This window comes from Dipteris shenzhenensis, chromosome 8 (assembly GCF_047967505.1).
Source record: "Dipteris shenzhenensis isolate YYH24624 ecotype China chromosome 8, Dip_SZ_1.0, whole genome shotgun sequence".
Lineage (NCBI taxonomy): Eukaryota > Viridiplantae > Streptophyta > Polypodiopsida > Gleicheniales > Dipteridaceae > Dipteris > Dipteris shenzhenensis.
This window is the reverse complement of record NC_141603.1, coordinates 24971888-24995431: the sequence shown is the minus strand read 5'-3', so window position 1 is coordinate 24995431 and position 23544 is coordinate 24971888. Positions and strand designations below refer to the sequence as shown.

The window sequence follows — 23544 nt, the reverse complement described above, 5'->3', positions numbered from 1 at the left end:
TAGGGGTCCGAGGTGGTACGACTTCTTTTCGTGAGGTCAAGGATCTCTACATCAGAATCCTCGGTGCTTGATTCACTTAGAAGATTCACCCTTGGAATATTGGGACATTCCGTGTGATAATGACCCTTCTGGTGGCACTCGTAGCACACAACATTGGCATGTTCTCTTGGAGGGCGATTGGCTTGATTTCTGATGCCCACCATCTCTAGCCGAAGATCATTCAAGGCCTTGGCTAGGTAATTGGCTCCAGGTTCTTTAGCAGGACGGGCCAGGGGAGTAGGAAGGAGGGGGGCTCGTGGGCGAGGCTAGGGAAATCTTCCAAGCAGAGGTTGAGGATATACTCCTTGTTGAGGGTAAGCATCTAAGGGAGGACCATACATTTGAGGTGGAGGCAGTGGATACATCCCTGATAAGGGGTGGGGGTATGCCCCTGAGTTAGACCCCCTAGGTTGTTGTTGCAAGAATTGAGGGGGTTGTGAAGGGACAATCGTCTTCTTTGAGCGGGGTCAGACTGAACTTTATCAAACTTTTGAGCAATCTCATGTGCTAGCACCATAGTTTCTGGATTCTCCCATTCAAGCTTGAGGCAAAATTCGTCACTTGCTCCTGCTACAAGGTAGCCTAGCACATGTTGAGTCATTCCAGCTCAAAATCCAGCATTGTCCTCTTGCGTGGTAATTAAATGGTCCAAGAGCACGGCCGCTCGATCCACATATCAACGCACCGTCTCACCTTCTGACTGCTTCAAGTTTGCCACCTGCAGGTACACATTCTCTAGCTACTCGTCTTTGCCGAAATACTCAATCATCACTGCTGTCAACCTTGGCCAGCTTTGGCGAATGTCATCGGCCTGCTTCTCATACCACACTTGAGCCGAACCCTCTAGAATGTGGGAAGAACCAACAGCCATCTATCTTCAGTAAGAAAGTTGAGAGAAACACAACGGCGCTTGAAGGCCACAAGATACTCATTTGTATTTTCTTCAACCCGTCCACAAAACATGGGAATGTCAGCCATGCTTGGAAAATGGAAAAGAGAGAGATGAAATGAGGCTTATCTATGGGCAAAAAGAGGTAGCTTGAACTAAAAATCAAGTGAAGATACATCCACAAAGCACACATAGGTAGGGTAGGGTGTGACTGGTGTATTGTGAAATACTACACGGAAAGAAACTTTAGCGTAGAATAGCTTGTAGACAATCTTAAAAGGACCAACCCTCATGATATCACATCCATCTTTACAAGTGAGGGTTAGAGACACGATGCTGCATGAGGTTGTTCATCAAGGCAAACAAGAATGCCATGACAAATGTCAACAGTTGGAGAGCTTGCACATCACCTTCAGCTTCTTCTAGTTCTTGTAATTGCCATGCTATTTCTTCAAGGGGTGTGTGGTCTAGCATCCTTCTTTTGAGCAATGTCCTTGAGGACCGTTTTGATGATCTTCCGAAGTCGGTAAACTCATATCAAATATGCCCAACACTTAGTTTCATGATGACCACAACCTTTGCATTCCTTACAAATGATCACCCTCCTTCGTGGCTTGTGGCTTTGTTGGGGCAGTGCTTCCACTCGCTTCATGCATGATTGAAGTACAAGCTTCACGTGCCAAGAAATCAACAACTATATTTTGAGCTTGAGGGATATGTTGAATTTTTACCTCTTCAAATTGTTGGCAAAGTTCCAATGCTTTTTGATGTCATGGAACCAAGCCTTTGCTCCGCACCTTCCACCTTCCACTAACTTATTCACACACGAGTTGAGAATCTCCTTACACCTCAAGTTGCTTGACGTGATGTTCTTGCGCCTTTTGTAGCGCAAAAATGAGTGCCAAGTACTTAGCTTGGTTGCAAGTACTTGCTGGTGCGGACTTGCTATAACAATACACCTCACCCCTTGGTGAAGTGAGCTTCACACCCACACCAGTAGCCTTAGTCAAAGGTTTGTATGCGCTATCAAATTGGAGGAGCCAAGATGTCATCACACTAAGACTAAAATCCAGACATCCCAAGTTTCTCGGTAGTCCAAGATAGGTAGAAGGAGAGGGTGGGGAGAATTCAATACTTAAGCAAGACGTTCAGTACCAAATAAACTTGTAATCCTTTGTTGCTAGTTTATCTTTAGACAAAAAAAATTACAACTTGAAGCTCAAAATGAGGCACAAAAGGTTGATTAGGTACAAAGGGATTCCTTGGTCGAAACATTACCAACCATAGCCGAGCCCTAGAAACCTTTGTAGTGAGTTCGAGAAGAAATCATTCAAGATGAGCTTATCCATAGGAATTAATAAGCAGATGCGTCAAATCTCCCCCCAAGCTTGGGGAGCATCCCACCCTTCGAAGAATGTCACCCTTTTAATTACCTCCGATGCAGCAAGTAGCTCGATCACCGCACAATGAGTAGAATTGAAATCAAAGTCCTCCCAATGTATCACTAGTTCTTCACCTTGAATCATCCACGGTGTATCATCCCACCCATCGTCTCCTTGAACAATGCATTGTACAATCAATTATTGAAGATCGACATGAAGATCAAGAAAGAGATATCGCCAATTGGTAGTTGTAATGAGCGGAGGACCGAGCACCAAATCGTTAAACTCATCAAAAGTGACATAAATATCCACCCTCCTCATGTGGCGTGCATCCAAGGAGTGAACTTGAAAAAGTTTAGAATCGACAATCTAGTATTAGATATGAACAGAACACATGAAATGAAGTACTTTTTCTTTTTACAACAAGAGGAAACTCCCTACAATTAGAGAGTTACAATTCATGAGATTTCACCATATAAGCAATATCATTACACTTTCATCACTTCCTATTTGTTGGCCCATTGGTAAGTCTTCTTTTTGTGAATGGGGAGGTCGGGGGTTCAATTCCCACTCCTTAATAAAAAGAGAGGAGAGGAGAGGGGAAGAGAAGAGAAGAGAAAGAGAAGGACAAGAGGAAGAGGATAGGGGCGCAAGATCTTTTACAAGAGCCCGAAAATTTTGTCCGTGCTGCACAGGTGTGCCAGAAGATGCAGGAACCCAGGAAAACAGTCGTGATCTATTTGCGACACGTAGATGCATCAGAAGACGTAGGAATTCAGAAAACAGTTGCGATTCGTGATCTGTTCACGACGTGCAGATGAGCTAGCTGTGACCAGGGGCGTGCGGATCTTGCAGATGCGCACGAGCAATTTTGCAAGCAGGATCGACCAAAAGACGCATGGCGCTGCACATAAGATGCGCAGGAACCCAGGAGATGCACAAGAATCGCATGCTAAAGGCACAGGAACCCAGAAGATGCGCAAGAACCACAAGCTAAAGGCACAGAAACTGAGAAGTTTGGCAACCGTAGAGATGAAGAACTGCGAGCAGAAGATACACAGATTGGAAGCGCAGAAGCAAAGAACTACACACCGAAGGTACTACAGGACTACACCCAGCCATAGGAGTAATAAAATTTACACCACTAGCCATGGAGATTCCAATCCCAGCAGCCACACCAGTTCTATTAACTGGAAAAGAACTCAATGCATGAGGCTAGACGCTAGGCATGGCCACGCTTGAGGGCTATGGAGGAAAAGGGAACGTGAGGGAAGAAGCATTAACATAGGTGGGGGAAAAGATTAAGAGGGGTGGGAATGAAGAGGGGGACTATGGCACAAGGGGGAAGGAAGAGGGGGAAGATGAGCATGTACATGATGGGAGGTGGAATGTAGACATGGAGACATCAAGAGAAGAGAGTCATGCTTTATTGGAAAGATGGGGGAGGAAATCAAAGTACTAGCTAGGTGGCTTTACAAGAATGAGCGTGTTCCATCAAGGAATAGCCCCCTCCTTTTATAGCCAAGAGAGGGGGTCTCTCCCAATAAATGCATCCTCCCACATGCATGGTGTGTGTGGAAGAGTGTCCATGTAGGCTAGGTGGTTACGCACTCTCAATTGTGTGCGACAACCCTTTGCCTCATTTTTCCACATACATCAACCCCCATATCCCAAGTCTAAGATACTCCCTTGGCCTCTTCCCAATTTTATAATGCATTCAAACATCTAGGAGGACAAGTGGAGGGTTGGCACAGGGAATCTTGCCACCTCATCCTGCTTTCCCATTATTTAACTTGCATTCTTGGACTTTCTACCCCCCCCCCACATGGGCCTATCCTACATGGAGGGAATAATCCAATATAATATCCATCTCCACCTATTTTATATTACTTCTCCCATGGTCCTTGGGCCATATCTCACTAAATGCAGGCATGGAAACACCTAGGTGGAGGGGTGGTGCATGGAGGACCCATGCCACCTTATCATTTTATGTTATTACTACCATGGATTATGTACAACACACCTTATGGGTCCTCTTACATGGAAGGGTGGCACATGGTCATGCCCTGCCACCTCAACCCTGGGCCTTATGCACACCATATTTTATTATACTATTGCCACACATACAAGCACACACACATATTTATGCCTTTTACTTTGGTCAAATTTATCCATAACAGTATTTGTAAGATACTTTGCAATAGATTTGAGAGGCAAGATGCACATGCCTATCCTGAGATTTGGTCGCTTAGCCATTGTTTTGTATTTCTGTACAATTGGGTTATTTATTATGTTGTATGTCAGAATGTCCAAGAGATCAATTGCCACCATGTCTCCTATACAAGTAGCATCTATTGTTGGTTTTGTCCACAACATCAATGGATTGTCCAACAACAATCTTCAGTCGAGCATGCCTTTTGCAATTGCATTCGTTGTGGACATTAATGAAATTGAGATGTCTACAATGCTAAGCAATTGCGTATGGAGCTGGTTCGGCTTTCACAATCGACATATGTAATCTGGTAACAATTGAACCACATTTGCAGAGCGCTGTGTATTTCACGAGCAATTGTGGCATGGTGTGCATGTTACGTTGATACCCAATTTCTCATAGGCATCAATGCGAATAATGTTGAACAATGTTGCCACCGTGCCTGAAATGTTGGAAAGATTTAGGATGACAGAATTCTAGTGCTTGGCTTGAATTGTTGTAGCATCGCATATTCTACAAATATCTATCGATGATAATATTGAGCTATAGTCAAACATCCATTGACTATGCGTTTGCTCGATCATGGGCCACGATGAAGAGGAGGGCCTTAGGGAGAGTTTCCTAGATATCAAATCATTTTGCTTTGCTATGGATCTCCTCTCATGGAGGGTTCTAGGATTTTTCTCGCATGTGGTTATTGCAGCTTCAAGGGAGGGAACCCATTGCTGTCATGTCACGAAATGTTTGTTCTCATTCATTGTAGCTATATCTGGAAATAGAAGTTTGAAATTATGTTATGTATATGACTAACATTTTACATTCTATAATAGGTAAACATCTTTTGAATAACTGTCGTCAAAGTTTCATGAAATAAATGCAAGCAAAGTGCATAATTTGCTGCTAGAAAATTTATGAATATTTAATTTGCGAAGCGTTGTTTCTTTTATAAGAACATCATATTCACATTACAAAATAGGTCAAAGATTGTGTGTTGTGCACCTCTCAAAAAATATATTCCATCCAACAATGAGCTCATATTGAACTTGTCCACCTTATCAAAGGTAAACAAAAACTATGAATGATTTGATGGCTTCCTAAAGGTATATAAATGCTTATAAACATGTGGTATTGATGGGAGTGCATGCATAAGAACACGAAAGTGCAGAAAAGGTGGAGTGCGAGAAGGAAAAAAAACCCATACATAATGTATGGGGAAGAGTTGGCACAACTCTCTTCGTAAATTGATAATTGTAGGGAAACGTGCCTTTTCCCCATTTAGTAAAAGTTCATCTCCAGTGTTGGAGATGTAGTGCGTAACAACGCATCAAACTTTGGATGCGTACTGCAAAAACACATAGCGTTGTAATATCATACTTATGTGCAAGGTCAGTTGTGTCACTTTGATCATCTAGTTCACTCCGCTTATTTGTGATGGGATTTACAGTATTTTCCAAGAATATATCATTTAAACATTAATTACTTTTAAGATGGCTAAGTAAAAATGGAAACTATATATTATTCTAGAACCATGCATAGAAAAACAACATCATCTAGTTTACCACGTAGGATAATGTACCCGTGCGTTTGTCTTTCAATACTGGAGTGTAGGATGTAGGATAATCTACGTGTGCATTAGTAGTTCAATGCATGCCCAACCACTCAATTTGTATTTAGCTATCCATTCTATAGGATGGCTAATTGATAATTTTGATAACAAAATACATAGGCTTATTAAAAATGCATTGGTCTCAGGTGGTTTCACATTGGGTGATTTTTTTAGAGCGTAGCCTTATATATGCAAAGTAGTGTTAAAGACTGAAATACAAGGAAAGCGTGTGTGGTTCAAAAATATAGTTCTTGCACTAACGAGGGCAAGACTAGTATGATGTGATGATGCTAAAAGCAAGAAAGCAATATTGCTATTGTAGGAAAACTTGAGTTTCAAGAAATCAATAAGGCCATGGCGTGGCCTTGGGCACATCTTTAGGGATGAGAGTACAACCTAGTATATCATGAAGACTCAATTACAAAGGCGGTGTATTTAGTAGACTTTCCAAATACAACAGGCGAAGGCATGCCAATGTGGTGGGATGAAATGCCACCCCATATCATGCTTTGCAAAGCCAAAAAATGCAGGAGATTCTATAAGGGCAAGCGCTAAGGCATATGATGAGGAACAATCACCACCATTGTCAATCAACTATAAAGCGAAGGCCCCCGGATGCCAGAAGTTGCATCTGAACTCTTATGAATATACTTGTGTCTTTGATGAAAGTAACTTAATAGACACTAAGAGAGGTAAGCTTTAGCACAAGCTCCAGAATGTGGAACCCCATCAAAAACACAGTGGAAAACTGAGGCCAAACGAGAGCCAAACTACAATCTTGGGAATCCTGTGCTTCATAGCCACTTCATGGATCCAATGTAGGAAGCTGTCAGCAGTCAAGAGGCAGGAGGGTAGGCAATGGTCCTCATGGATAAGCTTTTGCAGGAGTGTCTCGAGGAAAACACACAGCGAAAGACTTTGTCAACCACGATTCAGATGACAGTAGCATCTTTCACTGCAACTCCTGCTCCCCTTCTATAATCTAATGAAAATTTCTAGATTGCAAGCATTCATTCTAGCGAGAACAGATAATAGCATGGAAGCAAGACTAACTAAGCAACGATTACGTAGTGAGAGAAAGAGAACTCAATAGCTTGAAACTTGTGTGGCGTCATGAGCGTGGCGATGCATGGTGAGAGCTCTTAGACTCCAAGGGGAGGGTGGCGGTGATGGAGCTCAAATATTCAAGCTTCTGGATGTTGCAACAACGTGTAGCAATTGGCAAAGGATTGATACTAGTGTTATAAGAACAAAGAATGTGACAAACACTCGCGTACATTGAGCCAAAGCAGGATAGGTAGAGCAAAACAAGGAGCAACTCACTAACGAGCGGTTAGGAAAAAACTAAAGACAACAAAGGAGTACAAGTACTCATGAACACTGCCTTAAGTTTTGCCAGATGCAAACGATTGTCAAGGTGAATAGATGATGCAACCACTTGCAAATGCAAAGAGGTTTTCAAACTCTGTGTGTGTGTGTGTGTGTGTGTGTGTGTGTGTGTGTGTGTGTGTGTGTGTGTGTGTGAGAGAGAGAGAGAGAGAGAGAGAGAGAGAACTAAAATAGAAGGGAGCCAATTGGCAACAAACTGTGTGGCACACTTTTTAACAAAACTGTAAGTATAGCGCTGCCTAGAAGGTAGTGCTAACAAAGGAGACACACCAAAACCAATGCCAAAAGGAGAGAGAACCGGGTGACAACAAAGGAGACATGCCCATTGCCAGAAGACAAGAGAACCAGGTGGCAGAGGGAGACATGAATGACACAAAGTTTGAGTAGTCGGTTGAAAGAACAAGCCAGAGAGATTGCTTGAAATAACAAGCTAAAAAAACAAGCGAGTCGTTTGATAGAACCAACTACAAAGAACAAGCAAACAAAGAGAAAAAGACCTATGAGAGAGGCTGCCAACAAGAAACTAGAGGGAGGCCAATAGCCCCAAAAGGTAGAGGGAGAGAAAATAACACTAAGGAAACCATGAGATGGCACAAGGAAAAAGAGTAGAAACAGTATTAAACGGTGGCGAGTCTTTATGTTCCATAGAGGCATAAAGGGTGACTAGATCAAGAATCAATATGGCTCCAACACAATGAGTGGAGACAGAGTGGCAATGAATGCATAATAAGATGCTGCTATTATAGCCAGTTGAAGAGTTTATTGACAAAACTGTTGGTGAAATCACATTTCACAGAGCTTGTTGGATCGACGGGTAGGAGATGCACTTTTCATTTCAGGAAGTGGTATTAGATTTCTACGATAGAACATTTGGTTTGTTTTGTTCTTAAAGAGCTTGTGGTTCATAGATAAATTACTCGATTTGTTTGCTCTCAAAGAGTTTGTCTCATCCTTAGTGCTAAAGATATGGTCAAGAATAGAGGGAAGTCTCCCATACACATGAATGTAGACTTTGCTAGTTTCTTTATGCACGTCAATGTACAACTACTCTTTGAGGCTACCATGCTCTTCTTCAATGAGACATAAAATTCTCATCGACCATGTCAACGTTCGAACTATAGCACTTTGCTTGCAAAAGCTTTGCATAAAAGCTTTGTAAAAGAAGTTGAAGTGTAGCTGAACATAAAGAAAGGTAAAAGCAGCTATAGACAACAAGAAAAAGTGGAACCATACCTCAAAATTTGTAAGCTATCAACCTCAAAAAGAAACGATTCACTGAGACATTATTTTTTGCATAGTCACTTGCATTGTTTTTGGAGGCTCGTCGTTTTTAGAGATGTTTACTTGGCTTGGTTGCTTATTTTAAACAAGAGACGATCTGACAGGAGAGATGATCTGATTTTTTACAACTAACCAAGTGGCTACCTAGGATTTGAGAAGTGGAAAGAACGGTGTAGAGCTGGCCAAGTAAACACAATCAAAGCATGGAAGGTATTTGAGCTAAGTAATGTAGCTCAAATACTTGACCTCAAAACCAATATTTACAACACAAATATGGGCAAGGGAGTTTCATTGCAAGACTAAATCATGAAGGTGAAAGTACTTAGAAACCAATTTGCAATAGTTAGTAAGAAAACTGCAAGATTAGTGTCGGGCATGCTTCCTTGAAGCTACAAAGGATTGGTGATGAGACAACCATGATTACATCAATACCAGTTAATTTCAAAGAACTGGTATTTTTGCTCTTGTAGCAAGAAGCTCAAGAGAAGAAACATGGTGAATCTGGAGATAAAGCCTTCTTGGCAAAAGAGAATAACCATAGGGAGACCCAACAAACAACTCAGATGAGGGTTCAAGTTCTAAAAAGGTTAGATCTTATAGGAGGCACAAATTGTTCTTCAAATATGGCAAACAAGGACATTTTTCTAGAGATTGCTGAAGCAAAAAGAAAAGGATCCAAACAAAAAAACTTTAGGAAAGCACGATCAGATCCTCCTAAGATAGAAGCAATGAATGTATTTGTTTATAGCTTGAATGATCACAATGTTAGATATGCTCAATGCCCCACCCTCCTGGTAACCACCAGTGGTCCAAGGTGCTCAAGTTGTAAGGCCCCCATATGAGGAGAAGCCATGTGTAAGCCTGGGACACTGGATGGATCCTGACTTGCATGTCAGATGAGGTCTATCAATGAGACAGTTGATGGTAGAAAGGTGATATATGTGAGTCTAGCCTATGGGCTAGGTAGGGTAGGTAAGCTGGTAGCACAACGAGGCACATTGTCTTGATTGTGTGGGAGCCCCTTGCTCTCGCTGGGGTCTGGGAATATTTCCTAAATATTCCATCGACGACTAGTCAATTCCACCGACTAGGTTGACTAGCCGGCTCCATCGACTAGGTTGACTGGTTGGCTCCACCGACTACGTTGATTCGACTACTGCCCTCATAGCTATAAAGAGGCAACCTTCCCAATCCATTGTATCAGATTAGATAAGATATTCCAGCTAGTAGCTCTTCACCTAGTATCTGTTTAGATCGCCATCTAAGCTCCATTGTGGGAGCGCACGGGTGGATAGAGCCATCATCTGTACTACATCAGTATTGAAGGAAAATTTTGCTCGTCTCTAGTTTGCTATGTACTCTCTATTCTTTGTTCAGTTTCTGTTCCACTACACCATGTAATTTAACATGGTATCAGAGCCTAGGCAGCTCTAAGGATCAAAGAGTAGAAGAGACGTGAGGGCTTCAACAGCATATAGAGTGATGGCATCAAGAAGCGGCTTGAGTTCAGCAGCTGCACCAACAATACCAACATTCCAAGTGTTGAGGATTCGCCCACCAGCCTTCATGGAAGGCAAGCTAGATGGTATGAACTACACTCTATGGAAGTTTAAAATTACTACTATTCTGGATTCGTATGAGCTTTTGGAGACAGTACTGGGGACTGACCCAGAACCACAAGAAACCCCCGACCCAGCAAATGTGGGGAGAATAATACCTCCTAATGCTGACCTTCTACGAGCTTGGAAATGTAGGAACACAGATGCTTTGTGTGCCCTAGTTACAAGTACTACTGATAGTGTTTTTTTTAGTATACATCTAAGGCATCTGTGGCTTGGAACATATTGAAGAGTCAGTATGAGACACTGAATCAGACAAGGATCCAGAACCTGGAGAATCAACTCGCAGTTGAGAAGTTTAATGAAGGAGAGACAGCAGAGGCGTTCATAACCCGAATCAAAAATCTGCATGACTAGATGGCTAGTGCTGGGATACAAAAGACTAGCGAAGAGCTAGCTCGGTGGTGTCTTTGGATATGTCTACCAAGGTTTGATGGATTGGTAACAGTGCTTAACACTCAAATAAGACCCTAACCATTGACATTTGAGGAGTCCTGTGCTTTACTTATGGAGGAGGAAGTGAGGCTTAAAGCTTGAGATGGAGGTGGCAATGGGGATGCTACGTTCTCTACCACTGCCAAAGGCAAAGGTAGTTCCTCCACCAAAGGTGAGTTCTCTACTAGTGGTGACAAAAAGAAGAAGGGCGGCAAGAAGAAGTTTCAGGGAGAATGCTTCTACTGCAAGAAGAAGGGCCATGTGATTGTAGATTGCCAGGCCAAGAAAGCAGATGAAAAGAATGGTACCCTAAAGAAGACAGATAAGGGGAAAGAGACAGGTAACACAGTGGAAGCAGAGTTGGATCTATTTCTAGCCATTGAGGAAGAGTGTTCCTCAGTTCAAGAAGCTTCAATCACTGATTCATGGGTGTTGGATAGTGGTGCCTCTCGCCACATGACCTGCAAGAAGGGTCTATACTGTTCCATGCAGCCTCTATAGGAACCCATCATCGTGACAGTTGGAAATAATGCAGAATGCCCTGTTGAGGGTACAAGTATGGTTTCATTTGTTTCTGTAAATGGAGATGTTAAGAAACTATCTAATGTGCTGTATGTCCCATAAATCAAGAGAAATCTACTACCAGTTTCTTCCATAACTGACCTTGACCATGCGTGAGGTTCAACAAGACAGGAGCAAAAATTCTGGATAGTGCTGGCAATCTTGTTGGCACAGGATTAAGGAGGAACAACCTATATGAGCTATGTGCTCTTACAGCCACCGCTGGAGTGGGCACAAGCAGACTTTGGCACAAAAGATTCGACCACATCAGATTTGCAGTGCTGAAGGAGATGCAGAAGCAAGATATGGTTGCTCACTTACCTGCAGTGGTAGAAATCAAAGAACCATGTGAAGCTTGCATGATGGGAAAGCAATAGAGAAAGGCATTCCCACAAGAAAGCAAGAATAGAGCAAACACTCCTCTAGAGTTGGTGCATGTTGACTTGTGCGGTAAGATGCCTACACAAGCCTTGGGGGGATCTTCCTATTTTTTATTAATCATCGACGACTATAGTAGGAAGATGTGGGTGTATTTTCTTCATGAAAAGGCTTAAGCTTTTGGTAAATTGAAAGAATGGCTACAGCTTGTTGTAAATGAAACAGGAAGAAAAGTGAAGAAAATCAGATCGGATCGTAGTGGTGAGTTTGTTTCTATAGAGTTTGGAGATTTTTGCAAGAGCAAAGGGATCAAGCGACAAACTACGACATGACATATGCCTCAGCAAAATTCTATTGTTGAATGCCGAATGCGGACCATTGTGGAGATGGGGAGGTGTATGTTGAAAGGTGCTAAACTGCCAAACCACTTTTGGGCTGAGGCTGTCAATACTGGGGTTTACATCCTTAATCGCAGCTATACAAAGGCACTCAAAGGTAAAACACCACATGAGGCTTACAACCGGTAAGAAGCCATGTGTCTCCCACTTCAGAACATTTGGGTGTGAATGCTATGCGCATGTACTAGGCAAAGAGAGAAACAAGCTACAACCAAAAAGCACCAAATGTATCTTCTTAGGCTATTGTGATGAGAAGAAAGCCTATAAGTTGTATGACCGAGAGGCAAAGAAGATCATAGCGAGCTGCGATGTGGTGTTCAAGGAGTAGCCACATGCAGTGGAGGCAGAGAAGAGCTCTTCCACTTTATCATCAAGCGAAGAGGTAATTCACTATGGATCTGTCCCAGGAGCTATAAAGGAGGAGGAAATATTAGATGATGAAGGTATAAGTCACCAACTTGTTGTTACACCATTGGAAAAGCCATTGCCGTGATGGGTAAGGTAGCTCTACGACCATGATAACCAGATGCCTATGTTTGTTGAGCAGCACATAGATGGACTAAGGCGGCGGTCTCAGAGAATCAAGGAGCAAAGGAGGGCTTCTACTCACATAGTAAATATGGCCTTGATGGCTGAGATTATTGTAGAAGTAAAGGAGCCTGCGAGTTTGGAGGAAGCACTTGTAGACTGAGATTGGAAAAACGCTATGCAAGTAGAATATGATAGCATCATGAATAATGAAACTTGGGAGCTAGTAGATCGACCACCTAACAGAAGGGTTATTGGCACCAAGTGGGTTTGGAAGGTAAAGTAGAAGGCCGATGGGACTTTGGAAAAGTACAAAGCCAAATTGGTTGCATAAGGATTTTTGCAGGTTAAAGGGTTTGATTTTCAAGAATGTTTTGCTCCGATTTCCAGAATGACCACTATTCACACAATACTATCGGTGGCTGCTCATAAAAAGTGGCCAGAATGACCTCAAGGAGGAGGTGTACGTGGCTAAGCCACCAGGGTTTGAGGCCCCCCATTCTAAGAACAAGGTATGTAAGCTAAAGAAAGTTTTGTACAGGCTAAAACAGGCCCCAAGAGCATGGTACCAACGGATAGACAAATTCTTTCATAAATTAAACTTCAAAAGATGTGCCTCAGATGCTAACTTGTATGTGTACAGGAAAGGTGGAAAATCTGCTATTATTGTTCTATATGTGGATGATCTCCTTATTACAGGTGACTATGAAGACATGATCCATCAGACTAGAAAGGCGTTGAAGATTGAGTTTGAGATGACAGACTTAGGCCTGATGCACTACTGTTTGGGGATTGATGTCTGGCAAGAGCCAGGCAAGATCTTCATCTCTTGGCAGAAATATGCAAGGGAGATCTTGAAGGCATTTGGTACCTAGAACCTCAACTAAATCATCTTCTTGGACACATTGTTGCATAATGCTATATCTTTACCCATCCGGTAGAGTTGTCCGGCTATCAATTGATAAGGGGTTGCATCCTTGATTAATTTTCTAGCCCTATCCTTATTGAGTGTTTTGTACCGGGGAGACCCATTTGCTAAGAAGTGTCCAATCGCTTGTGTCCATTCAGGAATTAAGTCCACCACGAATAATGGGGCATCTGCAAGATCATATTTCACTCTTGTCACGAGTTCTCCATTAGGGATCCGAGACATATGATCAGCCATGAAGTATGTGCATCCCTTCCTGACTGCCACTGTGAAGTCAAATTCTAGGAAGATGAGCATCCATCGAGTGATGAGCATCCATCGAGTGATGCGACCAGTCATGCATGGCTTGTTGACTAAGTATAGGAGAGCCTGGTGATCTATGAAGAAGACAAACTTGTTTGCTGACAAGTAATGCCTAAAAATTTTAATTGCATATGTCATGGCTAGTCCCTCTCATTCGGTTGTGCTATTCATCTCGGTCGATCAGCTGCTGGCGACTAGCGAAGTATATGGGATAATCCAAGCTAAACTCACCTGAATGTTCTTATATGCACCTTATCATGAATTTTGAGGCATTGATGTGAACATGGAATACTAAGTCCCAATTGGGTGCTTGCAAAGTAGGGGTGGATGCCAAAACCAACTTACGAGTCTCATAGGATAGTTGACACTCTTCTGTCCAATGGAATACAATCAACAACTTGTACAAGGGGTGGGCAATCTCAAAATAATTGTGAATAATTTGGCGGTAGTAGCCCATATCATGGATGTATTTATCGAAGGTATATTTATATGTAAATATAAAATCTTGGCAAAAGTTTAGCAAGCTAATTTTTCTAGTTTCATAATATTGATAGAGTATAGTATACTTTTGTATATTTTCTTTTGAATTTTGAAGTAAAAGATGTAGATCTTGGCAAAACTTCAAAAATTTTTACATAAAAGTTTCAAATCCTGGAAAATGTTTCAAACATTCATTTTTATAAGGGTATACAAACTTATATAAAAGTTTTGCTTCTTAACAAAATTAAAATGAAAAAATCATCCCTGGCTCATATGCTCGATGAATTGTTGTACACCCTTTGCATTCGTGGGTGGGGGTGAGCTTGATCTTATTATAATCAATAAAAATCCCATCCTTAGAGACTACATGCTCGAGTATCACCCCACGTTTCACCCAGAACGGGCACTTCAAGGGATGAGGAAGATTTGATAGAGACAACATTTCTTGAATGCAAGTCTCAAATATTTGAGATGATCATCCCATTTAGAGTGAATGCACAGATCATCTAGAAAACCTCTAGAAAATCGATTAGGTATTCCTTGAAGGTGGTGATCATTAGCCGCCACCACAAGAATGTTGCGAGAGCATTAGTGAGTCCGAAGATGATCACTTTCAAAGCATAAACTCCCCATTCCATGGTGAATGCAATTTTATGCTGATCTTGAGGTGCTATAGACACTTGATTGTATCCTAAGAACCCATCTAAGAAGCTTTATGCTTCTTTGACTGCAACCCTTTCCAAGATGTGCTCCATGAAGGGCAAAGGGTAGTGATCCTTACGAGTTGCCACGTTTACTTTCTTGAGATCAAATACCCTAACCTTGCCATTCTTTTTCAGCATTATGACTATGGGTGGCACCCAGTCTATATGTATGGTTAAGGAACTTGGAATAGATTCGTTAGGTGTGCCCAAAGTGTTTCTTTCTCTCTCTCATGGAGTTTCTTGTACGTATTGATCCCCCATAGATTTTACTCTCTTCTTGCAAAGATTAGGCTTAGTGACGATCCTTTCCAAGTTTTTGACATGGTATCTGAGCTTGGTTATCTACAAGTCTACGTAAATTAGTGTCTTTGTCTAATATGTTCTTTGTAAAGAGGAAAAAGTGGCACACTCACAATGTCTTTAGTGGAGAGCTCATTTGTGTGAGATTACCCTGTTTGATGTTATTGGAAGCAGTCCAAAGGAGTCATAGAAGTAGCTCAAGTTTTATACAATAACTTGCAGAAAAGAAGCTAGACAACAAACAAGTCAAACTAATGTACAAAGCAAAAGAGAGCTGTAAGAGTACCTTAAGAAGCCATCAAAGAGTCGTGCAAAGAAACTACAACTTGCGAAGACCACAAAAAAGAAAAAGACCTAAGCTAATGGCAGAGACCATAGGCAACAATTGCAGCTACACAACTGCAAGCAGGAGGCGTACTTTACAAATAAGCCCACAAGTGACACAACACAAGGGAGATAGCTAATGTGCTAACAAGAAATAGAGACAAGCAACACCTTATGACAGACAACATACACAAAAGTGCAATAGAGGGAGTAGCGCTGCACAACAATAGCTTTGAACTTTTTCCCAAAGTCTCAACTTTGCCATGTGGAAATGCCACATGGTAGATAGGGCTGGCTAGATAGATTAGACTAAGTTTGGTCAGTGGTTGATAGTATGACACATGGCATAGCCACCTTAGCATTAGAGATTCATGATTTGCCTTTGTGGGAATTACTGCCCAGTGGTCATGTCTCTCATCAGCCACATTTGTCGTGGCTGACATTACATCGGCCTGGCAAATTAATTACCAGCCATTGGAGTGGCATCACATGGCATCTTCTTCATGATTACTAGCTCGTTTGGGGGATTCCACCACAGTGGCCTGCAATTAATATGGATGGAACCCCGAGCTCCAGCCACCGTGATGGCTCAAACTTTATAATATATATAAGATCTGTGGCATTTGGCATTTAACTACATTGCTCTGATCCACCCATGCTTTGCTACTTTGCTCCACATGCTCTGCTACATTGCTCCACACCCCTTTAGCTCTTTTCCACCTCTGCTCTACTTTGATCCACACTCCATCCTCCAACTCTCGTCACTGCATCTGCTCCCCTATCATCTGCTGCTCACCCACTCATCTTCAGCATGCTTACTACCACCTCCCCTCGATGCTTTGTGATCCCAATAATATCTGCCTTCTCATATAAGGTGGTTGCGTTGCACTCACCTGGAGTAGAAATGCTAGCACTAGTGGACACCCTTCGTTCCCATAGGCGATTCCCCACACATCTGAATGTCATCACCTTAGATGACATGCTCACAGAGGGCCTCTTTATGGTTGTGCTGTATGGGTTCCCCCTAGATGTTGACGAAGGCCTCAATATTTTCAGAGCAGAGTACTCTCAACTTGCTGGGAGGGATGTAATCTGAGTCATGGAAATGTGTATGGTCTTTGGCCTCTCCATCATATCCTCCTTTGGCTCCCTAACAAATTTTAATTCAATAAGCTAGACTCGCAGAAAACTGAGTTGTACAAATTCCCTCTTGCTCAGACGAGGCTCTTAGCAATGGATGGATGTAATCTTTTGGGCTCTCAACGATGTTTTAGCTCACTAGATGTAATGTTTTGGTCTCTAAGGCATTTATGTAATCTCTTTTTGTTCAATTTGAGGCTCTCAGTATGACTGTTGTTAACTTTTATATTTGTATTTGAATAGTTATGGCTGCTACTTGTAATCTTTTGGATAAGATCCTCTGTTCAATTTTTGCTCGGTATAAGTTGATAATTTTTATATAACTTGTTATTGGACATAGATGTACATTGTTATCTCTTTTGCTCAATTTTCACTCGATAAATTGTACTTTTGCCCTCATTTATATTTACTGCAACAAGGACTAAAATACCAAGAAAGAAGGACTACAATTTCCTTGGTTTATGACGAAAATAGTGCTAAAATAACTCCAACGACCCTACCGCTGTGGTTGCATGGAGATACATATAGAAAAATACAATTAAACTTTTAGAAAATGCAATTGATGATATGGCCCTTGAGGGGTCCCCTCTAGGGGCAAGGGCTATATTGACGTGCATTATACAATATCCAATATCCCAGTGGACAAAAATGGCGTGTCGATATGGCCCTTGTCCCTAAAGGGGACCCCTCAAGGGCCATATCGTCAATTGCATTTTGCTTGGTTGCACGACGGAATACATTTTCCTTGGTATACAAATATATAACTCCAAGAATCAGCGTGGTGGCTTTCATAGATCTCCTTTTGTTTACCAGTGCGCTAGTCGTCATAGACCTCCTCCTATAATACGCAAAAATAGGTAACAGAGCTATAACTCTAAGAACTAGCGTGGTGGTCTCTCCAAGACAATCTTGAATTACTTGAATAGAGACTAGATGTCGTGCTATTATAGAGTGAGGAGGGATCAGAGGTTGGATCTTTGATCAACGGTGGCAACAAGAACACTTGGAGAGCAAGGAAGAAAGAGGAGATGTTGGAGGATGGATAAGTGATGTGCTAGATCAAAGGGTGAGAGATCTGTATAATGCGAAGAGGTGGAAAGAAACTTTAACGTAGTACATGGTAGTCATGTAGACGATTATCACAAGGAGTGGCCTTTAACCCCTATTCCCCAAAGATGAGGACCACGGAGAGGGTCCTAGTTATCTTGACAAACCACCTGAGTGGTTTAGCAGGGGAAGCCATCACTAGGAGAAAGAGGTACAGTAGATGGGGAGCCTTAAGCAGAGATACTCAAGAAAGTGCAGCATCAAGAGGCAAAAGAAGGAGATCACAATGGGCTATAGAGGAGCGAAAGCCTTGACTTTGTGATTCGTAAGAATCTGTGACCCAACGAACAAGCATCGAATATCATGATTCATATGTAAGAAACCAATTAATAAGCCTACTTCGAAGTGACGAAAGTGAGAAGGCTCTTCTAGGAAGCACACACAAAGGCATGATCTTCCGAAAGATTGCTTTTTAGAAGACAAAGCTCTTAACAAACATCCAATTGCTCTTTCTAGAGGCATCAAGAGACCATTCATGAATAATAAGAAGAGGAAAATACAACACAAAGACTTTGCAAGGAACTCCCTAATACATCTAGATGAAGAGAACTTCTGTAAGAGCACCTTCTACAAGCACCCAAATAAAGACCTGATGACTTTCTGCAAGGAGGATGCGAGGTGTGTGAATGTTCTCAGAGATATTATATCAAGGTTTTGTTTAGCCTCATGGTCAGTTTGTAGCTGGTAGAAATCATATGGGCTAAGAACCTCTTTGGATGCCTTGTCAGCATGGTTGAATAATATGCAGGTACAATGGAGGCTTAGGGGGGAGGTAACCAGGTATCTGGGTGCACCCTTAGGCCTGGGGTTAACAGTACGCCAGAGGTTTGTTTGGTATAAGGAGAAAATAAAATCTAAATTAAAGAACTGTTATGGTATGGCCTTGGGTTAGAATGCTAGAGCATTGGTGGTCAAACTCGGCATCAACAAATTATGTGGCTACTGTATGGAGTTTCAAGAATTCTCGGTGGGGTGAAATTGAAAGGTATTTTTGGGCTTGTTTGTGGGCCGAGGAGGAAGGTAAGAGGAAAATGCAAGCACTAAAAGCGTCTAAGTAGTTAGGGGGCCTTAGAAAACCTATTCTGGGTCAATACTTGGCTGGTATAGCAAATGTGTTGAGAGTGTAATAGAGGGTGGGCCTCGAGCCTTGGCTTTCCGTTAGCCAAATTTTGTATTGGGTATGTTTTTTAAGGGTTTCAACCCCCCCTCTTAATATAAGCCGGCCTATTTTATGTGAAAAAAAAAAACAATGTCAATTATATAGTATAGATGGATAGATACTCTACATGCTCATAGGGCATGTTTCCACACAGGAAGGTGCAATGGCAGCGGAGGCAATTGAGTTACGGAATTAGTCTCAACGTTTTTGTGGATCCACTACTCTTTCCATAGAACTCTTTCCATAGAAGAAGATTGCATGGATGCTTAAGAGACCAAAACTCCAGCATTAGAAGAAAATTGCATGCATGCTCAAGAGAGCCAAGATTTGGCTCACAAGAGATTTCATTCCCATGTAAATTCTTTCATCAAAATAGAGTGCATCCAACCACCCTTGACGATCGTTCTTCTACTTTCTTCTTCACCTTGGATCACTTCCAATTGTGAGCATGCTTAGCCATTCTCAGCAGCACTCGACTGATCTCTCCCAACTTGATTACCTCGTCCATTCTCCCCCCAGGTATGGCTGCATCTTTGTTTCTGTTTCCTGCAAAACAGTGTGCAATCTGCGTCTAGCTCCTGTCTTCAATTTTCTGCTTGCTATTGAATTGCTGTAGAATGCGCAGTCAAGATCGAATTTGTTTCTTATCATGCAACAAATCGGAACCTATGACACCATACCCCAGTTGGGTTTCTTTTTCTTAACCATCGGCATCGGCCATGCCGTCTCTTGCGACCGAGCCGCTATCCTTGGACATAAAGCAATCAGAAACCGTAGTATGTTGCACTCCTATGATCTCGAATGCTTCGGATAGGCTGGGGCCTTCGGCTAGGGATACGAAAGTCGCCTTTGGTGGGCAGAAGGGCAAGGGCCTGAGGTTTCCCTATTTGAGATGTATAGCCACCGAACTACCAGGTAGTGGGTGGGCGTCCAACTGGGTCGGGCTTACTGAAGAATTGTTAGAAAGAAGCAATGCCTCTCGCGTACAGATGCTAGATGTGGAACATCAGAGGAATGAAGAGTGCGGTCCTGAAAGCTTGAATTCCGAGATCCTGGGGAAGCTGGGTCCAAAAACAGATCTTCCTACCTATGCCTCGCTTTTGAGACGTTGCACTAGTACCAAGGCCCTATCCGAGGGCCAACGCGTGCATGAACAAATCAGCAGGCGTGGCTATGCTGGCGATAGATTTCTGAGTAACCTTCTCGTCCAAATGTACAGCAAATGTGGGAGCCTTGAGAATGCACGTGCTGTCTTTGACAAAATAGTCTCTCGGAATTTGTACTCTTGGAATATCATGATTGCAGCGTCTGCCCAGAATGGTAGCCTGGACGATGCGAGGGCTTTGTTTGCGGAGATGCCAAAGCGGAATGTGGTCTCCTGGAATGCCATGATCGCTGCATGCGCCCAGAATGGCCATGGCAGGGATGCCCTACACATGTTCGGAGAAATGCAGGCAGAGGGCTTCGAGCCAGATAAGATCACTTTTGTCTGCGTTGTGGATGCGTGTACTGCTCTGGCTGCCCTAGAAGAGGGTCAAGTGATCCATGCTACTGTTGCTAGTAGCGGATGGGAGTTGGATGTTGTTGTGGGGACAGCCCTTGTAAATATGTATGGTAAGTGTGGGAGCCTACATGATGCACGGGCAGTGTTTACGGACATGCCACAGGGGGATGTAGTCTCCTGGAGTGCCATGATCGCAGTATGTGCCCAAAATGGGCATGGCAAGGAGGCCCTGGAGCTATTTTGTCAAATGCAGGCTGAAGGCTTGGAGCCAAACAAGATCACCTTCGTCTGCGTTGTGGATGCGTGTGCCATTGTGGCTGTGTTAGAAGAGGGTCAACTGATCCATGCATCTATTGCTGGAAATGGATGGGGTTCGGACATTGTTTTGGGGACAGCCCTCGTAAATATGTATGGCAAGTGCGGGAGCTTAGATGATGCAAAGGCAGTGTTTGCAGAGATGCCACAGTGGGATGTAGTCACCTGGAGTGCCATGATCGCTGCATATGCCCAGAATGGGAATGGCAAGGAGGCCCTTGAAGTGTTTCACCAAATGCAAGCTGAAGTTTTGGAGCCAAACAAGATCACCTTAATCTCTGTTGTGGATGCGTGTGCCAGTGTGGGTTCCCTAGAAGATGGTCAAGTGATCCATGCTACGATCATTGGCAATGGATGGGAGTCAGATGTTGTTGTGGGGAATGCTCTTGTCAACATGTATGGTAAGTGCAGGAGCACAGATGATGCAAGGCAAGTGTTTGCAGAGATGCCGGAGCGGGATGTGGTCTCCTGGAGTGCCATGATTGCTGTGTCTGCCCAGAATGGGCATGGCAAGGAGGCCCTCCAACTTTTCAGTGAAATGCAAGTTGAAAACTTGGTACTAGATAGGATCACTTTCATCTCTGTTGTGGACGCGTGTGCCAGTGTGGCCGCCCTACAAGAAGGTCGAGTGATCCATGCTACTGTTGCTGGCAACAGATGGGAGTTGGATATTGTTGTGGGGAATGCCCTCGTCAATATGTATGGTAAGTGCGGGAGCCTAGATGATGCAAGGGCAACGTTTGCGGAGATGCTACAGTGGGATGTAGTCTCCTGGAATGCCATGATCGTTGCATGTGCCCAGAATGGGCATGACAAGGAGGCCCTGCAACTGTTTGGCCAAATGCAAGCTGAAGGCTTCAGGCCAGACAAGATCACTTTCATTGGTATACTGACCGCTTGCAGTCATACAGGTCTCGTTGCTGATGGTAGGCGATACTTCGCGTCTATGATCAGAGACCATGGCATCACCTCCTCGGTGGAGCATTACATGTGCATGGTTGATCTTCTTGGACGAAGGGGTCTATTAGAAGAGGCAGAGGATCTGATCATTAGTATGCCATGTGAACATGTACATTCAGCATGGTTGAGCTTGCTTTCATCTTGCAGGATTCACAATGATGTGGAGCGGGCTGTGCATGCTGCAAAATTTGCTTTTGAGTCAAGTCCAAGGAATGCCACACCATATGTATTACTAGCAAACATCCATGCTAATGCGGGTAGGTGGGATGATGTTATGTTGGTGAGAAAGGCAATAATTGATAATGCTGTTCAGAAAGTGCCAGGTCGCAGTTATATTGAGGTGAATAATGTGGTGCATGAATTCACTGTCAGGGACACCTCACATCCTCATCAAAAGGGTATACTTGCTGAGTTGCAGAGGTGGAGTAGATGCATGGAGGAGGCTGGATATGTGCCTGACAAACATGCAATGCTTAATGATGTGGATGTAGAAGAGAGAGAAGACATGCTTTGCTATCATAGTGAGAAGCTGGCCGTTGCATTTGGGCTCATTTCAACCCCCCAAGGGACACTTATTCGTATAACCAAGAACCTTCGGGTGTGCTCTGACTGTCATTCTGTCATTAAATTCATCTCTAAGATTGTTCAACGGAAAATAGTTGTGAGGGATGCTAATCGTTTCCATCACATTGAGCATGGAGTATGTTCATGTGGTGATTATTGGTGAGATAGTGTCAGGTTTATCTCGTGAGAATGTCTCGTGTTTGGTGAATCTTATTTTTCCTTCATAAGGACCGTGATATTTACCTTTATAAGACCCACCATGGGTGAGATTATGGTGATGACGTCCTTATAAGGACCCACAATGGGTGAGGTTATTGTGATGACCAAGCTATTTGTAAAATCACAGGTTTGTAGGGGCCTTACACCTAATTTCATGGAAAGTGGTAAATGATGTGAATAAAAGTTACCAAGCAATGCGGGCCAACCATTCAAAAGCTACTGACTCTCTTTAATGAAGCTATAGGAAGCCTCATTGCAGTAGCTTTAATGCAGTCGAAATGGACTGCGTGGACCCAAATCCTCAGCACTAGCCGCACTCCACCAACAGACCTCCTGAGCCGAAGTGTGCCAGTAGGTGTGCATGAGACATCATGTGCACCAGCTGTTAAAGGATTATTGGCTGCAATAATTGTTGGCTATGGATCTTTAGAGATGAATCTTGGAGGCATTTATACATGAGCACAATCAGTATGCAGAAGGTTTCCAGCACAGCTTCGAAAGGTCAGCCCAAATCAAGCTTATTCAATGGAAAATAGCTTTAAGGGATGCTATCATTTCCATGACATTGAGCATGGAGTATGTTCATGTGGTGATTAGTGTCAAGTGTGTCTCGTGAGAATGCCTTGTGCTTGGTGAATCTTATTTTTCCTTCATAAGGACCCACTACGGGTGATATAAGGACCCACAATGGGTCAGATTATGGTGATGGCCTCCTTAAGGACCCACAATGGGTGAGATTATTGTGATGATCCAGCTCCTTGTAAAATGAAGGGGCCTTATGCCCAACTTCATGGAAAGTGGTAAATGATGTGCGTAAAGT

At 42.9% G+C, this 23544-nt stretch overlaps 1 protein-coding gene across 1 annotated transcript in view; it reads left to right on the top strand.

The window, feature by feature from the left end:
- Positions 1 to 22668, top strand: part of LOC147899324 (uncharacterized) — a 39909-nt gene extending 17241 nt beyond the window's left edge. Inside the window, exons 2-4 of the mRNA XM_087377696.1 lie at positions 3006 to 3121; positions 3275 to 3407; positions 19870 to 22668. Of these exons, the coding sequence (XP_087233822.1) occupies positions 3006 to 3121; positions 3275 to 3407; positions 19870 to 22668 (3048 nt within the window). The remainder of the gene's footprint in view (positions 1 to 3005; positions 3122 to 3274; positions 3408 to 19869) is intronic.
- Positions 22669 to 23544: the final 876 nt, after the last annotated feature.